Raw genomic sequence first — 8,650 nt, forward strand, 5'->3', positions numbered from 1 at the left:
GTCTTCACCACTTGGTTGAGTTTTCCAGTTTACAGCACTTCGGGGGGCTGGGGGGGAGGGGGCAGGTGAGCTAGCTCAGCAGGTTAAGATGCTTGCCACCAAACCTGCCACGCTCCATTCAGACCCTGGAGTCCTCACGGTGGAAGAGGAAACTGACTCCTGCTAGCTGTATCCTGTCCTCTTCAAGTGAAAAAGTCTTCTAATAGTAGAGCATCAGTTTGTTTCCTAATGAATGGTTTTCATTTATATTATGACATTAAGTAGTAAGAAACTCATCAAAATTCTCAGTATGATAGTAACTCCTTTTTTTCTTCTCAAAAGTATTAATGAGTTTTTCCTAAAAATATTTGATGTTCTTTCAAACTAACACACAAGAACAGCATTATCATCATACATACATTTTTAGAGATGAGAATATTCATGGGAGAAAACAACTTTTTCCTGTTTCTTTTTTACAGGCAGCGATACTGTCCTTACCCAGGTTACACTGCCCCATGGCCCAAGTCAGTACATCTGATTTGATACCTAACTCCTGCTCTGGCTTGAAAAGCAGGCCGAGGGTTCCTCCCTGCCGACTCCCTGCCTGCCCCATCCTAGAAGTGAGGCTTCACTGCTGCTGTCTTGTGATTATAAACACTTGGCTTAAATTTATAGACTTTTCGTACTTTTTACAAAACCTTTTGTTCTTAAAAGAACCTATCAAGTGAGCAGCTTCCACATTTAACCATTTCTCTTTTCCAACTGTACAATCCTGAAGATAGTTCTCAGCTTTAACAAAGAAGCAAGAGTCTGTATGTGCAGTGGGGAAGGAAGCTGGCAGCTCCATGCACTGTCCAGTCACAGAGTACACTTAGCCTGCTGACAGCATAGAGTGCAGGCAAATAACTGCATGTAACTTTGTAAGGACGACCTTTTGTTACTAGTTGCAAGTTCAATATATTAAGGTAAAATCAAGTACTATTGTAGATAATTGCTTTCAGTTCTAAACTAAACTAACAATTCACCATAAATTCTACTGTTTTTAGTTGTTTTAAACCAACAAATCAATGGCTTTACTCTTTGTACAAATGATTTCAAAATATATACAATAAAAAATACCAGTTATGAGCTAAATATATTTTCTTAAGAAAGTAGGTGACCAGATTTTGGTCGTGGTCTGGGGAGATGGCTCAGTGGGCAGTGTTTGCTATGCAGCCATGAGGACCTGACCTGGATCCCTAAATCCACACAAAAGCTTGGCACAGTGTCACATGCTTAAAACCCCAGTGCTGGAAAGTTGGGGTGAGGGTCAAAGGTAGACCAATCCCAGGAGCTCTCTGGCCAGCCAGCAAAGCCAATCAATGAGCTCCAGGTTGAGTGAGAGACCCTGTCTCAAAAAATAAAGAAGATAGTAGTAGAGGAAGGTACCCAACACTGACTTCTGGCCTGCAAACACGCACGCACGCGCGCGCGCGCGCACACACAGCAGATATATACAGTGTCGACCATTTGAATATAAGTGCACAAAATCCTCTCTACCTTCTGTAGTGTTATAATAGTTGATGGCAGGAGCAAACATGATGCTTAAAGGAGTAAGACGAGCCGCCAAGTACAGTTTGAATGTTTAAATAGGTTCCTGTCTTTTTCCAGTGTTTATAGACCAACAGTAGATACAGTGTCTTTCATAGCATACTTATTCACTTAGTGTTCATGAATGGGTTCTAGTTTTATTTGCCTCTTGTGTCATTTCATCAACTTCTTCTTCAATCAGGTTTACTGTATCTTACTTAGTACAGTCCTGTTTTCATTCCCCTGGCATCTTGAATAGTTTCATCATGATTAAAGTTTTTTTTGGATTAGATGTGATGATTCTAATTTTGTTTACATGCTAAGGAGAGTCTGGACCCAAGCAAAATGTGAATAGACCTTGAGGGCACCAGATTCTCTCCTGTACATCCTGTACAAGATGCTTCAATAGAGCTGTCACGAGCAGAAACTGTTCAGTCCAGCGTAGCCCCTTGAGAGCAATAAAACTAGAGAAAAAGATGAACCTACCAGTTTGACAAAAATGACCATTCCAAAGGTTTTCAGATTACCTTTCCAACAGAAATCTGAAAATTAGACCTAATAAAAAATTCCAGTTATAGACTAACAATGGTAATGTTATTTTAAGAAGAAAATAATTATTTTAGGTGGCTTTTTCTTTTTAAAAAAATTGATAGGAAACTGCTGCATGCTTTTATAGCAGTTTATTTTAATAAATGGAATAGTATTGGGTATTTGTTTATTAAACTGCTTTTGATACTTCAACAAATTTTTTTTTTAGTCAGTACAAGCAGTTTCCATCTAAGTTTTCAGGAGTAACAAGTGAAATAAAAGTCCTATAATCCTGTTTTGTTTGTTTGTTTTTAAAATAACACCCTGCAGGATCCTCTTCAGTCTCATCTATAAGTTTAGCCAAGGGCACTGATGAAATGCCTGTCCCCCCTCCTGTTCCCCCTCGAAGACGGCAGGAGTCTGCTCCAGCAGAGGCCTCCCCATCTAAGGTAAAGTGGAACACCTTGTTATCTAGAAATTGGAATCACTAGCTGCGGTCAGTTGTTTAGGTCAGGTCTATCTTACTGGGATAAGCTCACATCTCAGAGTATCTGGGTTTAATAGTTTAAAGATTACATGTAAATTTAGCATGCAAGATGTTTGTTTCTTCTTATAAAGCTAGCTTTTGAGTGTGCACACCAAACTCCTGTACGTTTATAGCTGTGAGCATAAGGAAAAAACAAATCTTAATCAACAAGGCAATAGTAACTTGATCTCATGCAGTTCTTCTATATTTTGCTTGTGAGCCTAGTCTTCAACAGCTAAAACATCTCTCTAGCCCTCATGCACTTGTTTTAAAACTTAGGACCGGGGGTGGGGTGGGGGTGGGGTGCAGCATGGAATTTGTGTGCAGGTATGTGATAAATGAAACCATACTGGGTATCTGCTGAAAGTCATTCTCTGAGCCAAATAAGAAGGAACTTAAATTCTATGTTAGAAGAGATCTTAAAGACTCATGCTAACTAAATTTCCTACTGGTTTAAATCCCATGCCGCCCCCCTTATCATTTGTTTTATTTTGACAGTTATCAATTTATTTGGTCTTAAGCTACCCAGCGAACAGAAGTACCAGGATAAGTCAAGGCCTTGTAGATTTCATGAAACATTAATACAGTACATTTAAAACTTAGGGCTATGGTAGTTCATTTGCCTAATGTGTACACTGCCAAAAAACGAATAGGTAATTTATGCTAAATCAGAAATCACAGTGCACTGTATGATTGGCAGCCAGTAGTAAACAACAAACTTTTTACTTAATCTTGACAAAATTGGATTGTTGGGGTTTTTTTCCACTAAGAATGAGTAGAACATCTCAATACATACGATAAAACTCCCTGCTCTGTACACAGTGTTCTGCCACTAACATGTCTGAAAATTCCAAGTTAATTCTTAATACATTTATAGTATTTTTCAGATTAAGTTATTAACACGTGTTCTATTCTTTTTCATTTGTTAGATTATGTCTAAGCACTTGGACAGCCCCCCAGCTATTCCTCCTAGGCAACCCACATCAAAAGCCTATTCACCAAGATACTCACTATCAGATCGGACCTCTTTATCAGACCCTCCTGAGAGCCCTCCTTTGTTACCACCACGAGAACCTGTGAGGACACCTGACGTTTTCTCAAGCTCACCATTACATCTCCAGCCTCCCCCTTTGGGCAAAAAGAGTGATCATGGCAATGCCTTCTTCCCAAACAGCCCTTCCCCCTTTACACCGCCACCTCCTCAAACCCCTTCTCCTCATGGCACGAGACGGCATCTGCCATCACCACCGCTGACACAGGAAGTGGACCTCCATCCCATTGCTGGGCCTCCTATTCCTCCACGACAAAGCACTTCTCAACTGATCCCCAAACTTCCTCCAAAAACTTACAAGAGGGAGCACACACACCCATCCATGCACAGAGATGGACCACCACTGTTGGAGAACGCCCATTCTTCCTGAGTACTTCCTCTGTACTGGGATGTAGTTTCCTAGCCCCAAATCCATTGCTGGCAATGGATGCACTGAACATGCCAGCACTGAGGAGTTCACATGAGAACTCCAAACACTAATGACTCTACTTCAAGTTGTAGTGTAAGACAATGAATTTTAACCTATACGTAATTACAAAATAAGACAGTAGTCCAGCTTAGAATGTGGAGACTGATCCAGAGGAACTGGACAACTGATTGCACCTGGAAATCACGTGAAGGGACTCTTCTGGCCAATAGGCAAGAGTCCTCACTTTGTGAAGTAATCTTTATCATTAAAGGGATGGAAAACAGTCTAATGTCCAATAGGCCCATATGTTGACAGTTTTTGTAATTCAAAATATTATGCACTTTTAAAAAAATCTTCAACAGGGATCTTCTCCTCCTTTGTTTTCCTTTGCTTTACTCTTCTACTTTAGAATATTTTCGTAAAAGTCATTCAGAGGACTGTGAGAAAAGGCTGTGGTACCTGACCTTGTTGGGATCAAGGCCAGCACTGTGCTACAGTCCTGTTTACACATTATTACAGTGAATTGAATGGGTACCGAGGCTTCACCAAAGAGGTACTTTAGTTATTGTTGTTATTTTAAGAATAATTATACCAATTGTAAGAACATTCCCTACCTACCCCACTCACAAACAAAATGTGGTGGTGTTGCCTTTAAACAGGAAATTTCATGTCATTAACATGACGGAAGAAGAACTTCTTAAAAACGTAACTGTCAAGTATACTATTTACACTTAGGAGACTGTTCCTCTATGCTAGACTGGCCTTCCCCCCCACCCCCCTTGTCCCACAGGAGTTTACTGGTAACATATGCCCTGGCTCGTGGCTGTCCCTCTAACCATACTACAGAAATACAGGCAACCAATGTGAAAAGGAGCATTCTCTGGGCCTCACTGATACCATTCATGTTTTACTAATAGTTGAGTAGTCAGCATACTTAGAATTACCTTGCACTGCCTAAATCATGTGTGTATAGTGAATGTTATATAATATACCTGACAGGTCTGTTTTTATTTAATTAAATAAAGATAAACTACTTTGTTTGGCTGGCATATATTAAATTATTATATGGAGAAAATGATTGATTCTTATTTCTTTGGGTTGAACAATATACAAACACTAAGCATAAAAGCACATGCGGTACGCCTGGGTGTCTAGTTCTTACAGAAAAATCTCAAGTTGGAGTTTGGAAAATAGGGAAATACTAGCTTAAAATGGGATGGGCATCTTTTAAGCAGAACCTTGCAGATTTTTAATTTCTTGAGCAACCATATTTGTTAACGTTTATCATTCTACTTTGCTTAGGGTCTTTGGTTCTTTCAGAGCTACTCCTTAGAGAATATCTACCTGCATCATTAGTGTCACGTGTTTTATCCATTAAGCCTTGTACTGCTCTTCTGAGTCTAACAAATACTGTGACTGAAATGCATGCAACTTGAATAGAAAAAGTTGTATTATCTCCACTATGTCTGTGAACTGTGTAGTATTCCATTCTTACAGTCATCAATTCATCAGTATGTGCATGTGTCCTCAAAATAATGAAGCAGCAGTTCAGTAATTGTGTTAACTATGCTGCATCCTGGTGGAAACGTAGTACATTAATAATTCCTTGTGATATTTATTAGAACATTAAATGGACATCTCAATAGTCCAGGGCGTAGTTTCCTAAGAAGGATGGACATTAGTTGTGTCATCATTCAGCAGTCTTAGTGTCTTGTTTACTTGTTAGAGTTGACTCTTGTCACTTAGTGTCTGTAACATTCCTATTATGGTGGCCATTTCTCTTTGTGAAATGTCTTCTCTCTTAAAAGTGTCCTCAAAGTTCATTTCAAATCCCTTCTTGGATGCCAAGTGTCCAGAAGACCGTTCATTGAACAAATGACCATTCATTCAACAAAAGTAGCTAGCTAGGCCTGCTTACTAATGCTGCTCCAAAGGACTATAATGACACCCCCAAATCTCCCATGACTCATTAGACCAGCCTAACTGTCCCTAGAATTTCCCATGGCTTATTGATTACCCCGTCCCTACTTCAAATGAGAACCTCAGAAAAGCAACATTAGAACCCGTTCAGTGTTTCTCTGGCAAGTATTGCCTTCAACAGGGTGATGACCCCTTTCACCCCGCTTGAGCCAACACAAGGGAGGGAGGGAACTCTCAGATTTGGAGTTAATTCTATTTCTCCCAACGGGAACTATTCTCTACCCAACTGTTCTAGTGGACCATTTCACCATGCAGCCATTTTACATGCATCACAGATAAAGGATATTTTTATTCTCAAATATGACATTTGGGCAAAAATATTTTCTGTAACAGGAAGTGAGTTTAAAAGTTCTCATTGGCTGCCCTAAGGTGAAGGTGAGAAAGCTTTATCCTTAGTCATAACTCAAATGTCCATTTTTGGGGACAAGAAGTGGCCGAAGACAAATGCCCCATCACAGAACTGCATCTGAATCCAGGACATAAGGAGGCAGCCAGGGCGGCAAAACTTGCTTCACTCCATCCGCAAATATAGGACATTTCCTCCAGAAAACAACATGTCAGCAAAGGGAGTTTCTCTTGATGGGCTCATCACCAATAACAGAGATGGTTTTCACAGCTAAGCACTTTAGAAACAGAACAGACAAGTGCATGTTCTAAATTTATTAAAAGACGGGCTGTCTATTCTTTCTACACTTTCAAATGTGTTGAAGATTACTAATGACAAATAATCAAAGTCTGCCAATTAAAATTTCTTGCTTAAATAAAGGCTGTTAGGCATCAAACTGTGAGTTTAGTAGGTTACTATTCTCTGACTCAAGGATGTTTGAATGGATCTGAGTTGAGCCAAGAGTACGCCAAATAAACATAATCAGTGGAACATTCTACTAAAGTACTATTTAAGTTGGAGGCTATACTATGATTCCAAATTCTTCCTTAATGCAAACCCAAAGTGGTATTTATCATAATGATCATGTAATTAAGTTTTGCTCACATGTTATTTCCTTATCTTAATATAATGGCCTAAATTAGGGGTATTTAGTGGCTCAGATATATAAATGGGGATGCTGTCCCAGCTGGAGTACATACAGAGGAAAACCTTTCTTATCCTCTCTTCGGGTTCAAAACCAAGACGCGCACTTATTTCCTGGTATTCTCTGCTCGGCAGGCTGGCATGCTCTAACCATCTCTACCATGTCACCCGTGTGCAGGTGCAGGCTCTGTGTATTGCACGTTCATCTTTACCAGTCAATACACATCATGAGGTTCCTGTCAGTTTGGCTGAGAGAATTAGGCAGTAAAATGCAAAGGAAAGGGATGACTTTATTCAATTTTTTTTCTTTTGAAACAGTACTCACTTTTAAAATGATTTCATAGTCCCTTATACATGAGCCAGTGAGGTATTCTGTGTTCTAATTAAGAAAAAAAAAAAAGCATGAAGTCTACATGATAAATCTAAACAAAAACTTGTAAGTTTCATGCCTTATTTTCCATTTTTGACACCATAAAGTGCATTTTCTGTCAACTGTGAGCAAATTTCCCTTTTGCCTTTAATAAAAATAGTGCATTAAGTAGCCAGTTGCTGAAAAAGTATAAAGCAAGTGAGCTAAATGTGGGTCACATTGGATTACCACTCAATAAACCAAGACGTACAAAAGATTCAAGTTCTGTGTGGTGTGGCTTAGAGTGCACCCATGGCTGATGCATGCCACTTTCAGTAGCTGCCAAATGTGCCTTTAATTAAGAACATCTCTAATTTTTTTTTTTCAGATCAAGTCAGCATTTGGGGGCGGAATAGGGCAGGGGACTTGGGGGCGCAAATATCTGGTGAAACCACCAGAGAATTTGTCAAAGTGACATGTATAATTTTAGTTGAGATGTGTCTGTGTAGATATGTGTATTTTCCTTTGTTTAGTAGCACGGTTATTTGCTAAAATAATTGTCAAAAATGCTGTCAGTCTTACTTTGATGTTAAGAACGAAGTGTGCTCTATACATCCATCTAATGGCCTTTGTACCTAACCATGTTTGTAGGCAATCTTTGTACTCTACGTGCAGCAGTATTTGGTCTGTGTTAAAAGTGAAAATAATGGCTGTTATTTTTCTGGCATTACTAAGATAAATTGAAAAATAATAAAGAAAAATGCCTTACATAGCCCAGAGTGTATTGTTTTTGCATGCATTTACTTTAGAGAGCAGTATTTTGAAGGTGTTAGTGATTCTAATTTAGCGTATACCTTCACAGAGGAGTACTTTACATCTTATCATAGTCTTCCTCTGAGGACACTATGTCCTGTAACAAGTTACAAAGGATACAGTAAGTTTAGTGTCAGATCTTATTATTGTAACAGGGAGGCTTGGGCTAGACATTAGTAATGTGGCCTTTGAGGATTCACAGGATGAAGTTTCAGAGGGCAATGGTATTCCTAAAAGAATGTGCTTGGGTGTTGCAGGTCCCTGTCAGGTGGCTCCTGCTGGGACCAGCTAGTGTCAGGAAGATCAACTTTACAAGTCCTCTTCAGTTTGGTACAAAAAGAGCTTAAGGTAACTAAAGAACTGTGCAGACATAGGCTCACTCAAGGTATAATATAAAACAAAAATATTTAAAGATT

General features: G+C 39.3%; 1 protein-coding gene across 1 annotated transcript in view; it reads left to right on the top strand.

Annotated features, from left to right (window-relative positions):
• The window catches only part of Sos1 (SOS Ras/Rac guanine nucleotide exchange factor 1), a 92,634-nt gene extending 84,441 nt beyond the window's left edge, over positions 1 to 8,193 (top strand). The window contains exons 21-22 of the mRNA XM_028855215.2: positions 2,407 to 2,525; positions 3,532 to 8,193. Of these exons, the coding sequence (XP_028711048.1) occupies positions 2,407 to 2,525; positions 3,532 to 4,023 (611 nt within the window). The 3' untranslated portion in view covers positions 4,024 to 8,193. The remainder of the gene's footprint in view (positions 1 to 2,406; positions 2,526 to 3,531) is intronic.
• The last annotated feature ends 457 nt before the right edge of the window (positions 8,194 to 8,650 follow it).

The sequence above is a fragment of the Peromyscus leucopus genome, chromosome 22 (assembly GCF_004664715.2).
Source record: "Peromyscus leucopus breed LL Stock chromosome 22, UCI_PerLeu_2.1, whole genome shotgun sequence".
Lineage (NCBI taxonomy): Eukaryota > Metazoa > Chordata > Mammalia > Rodentia > Cricetidae > Peromyscus > Peromyscus leucopus.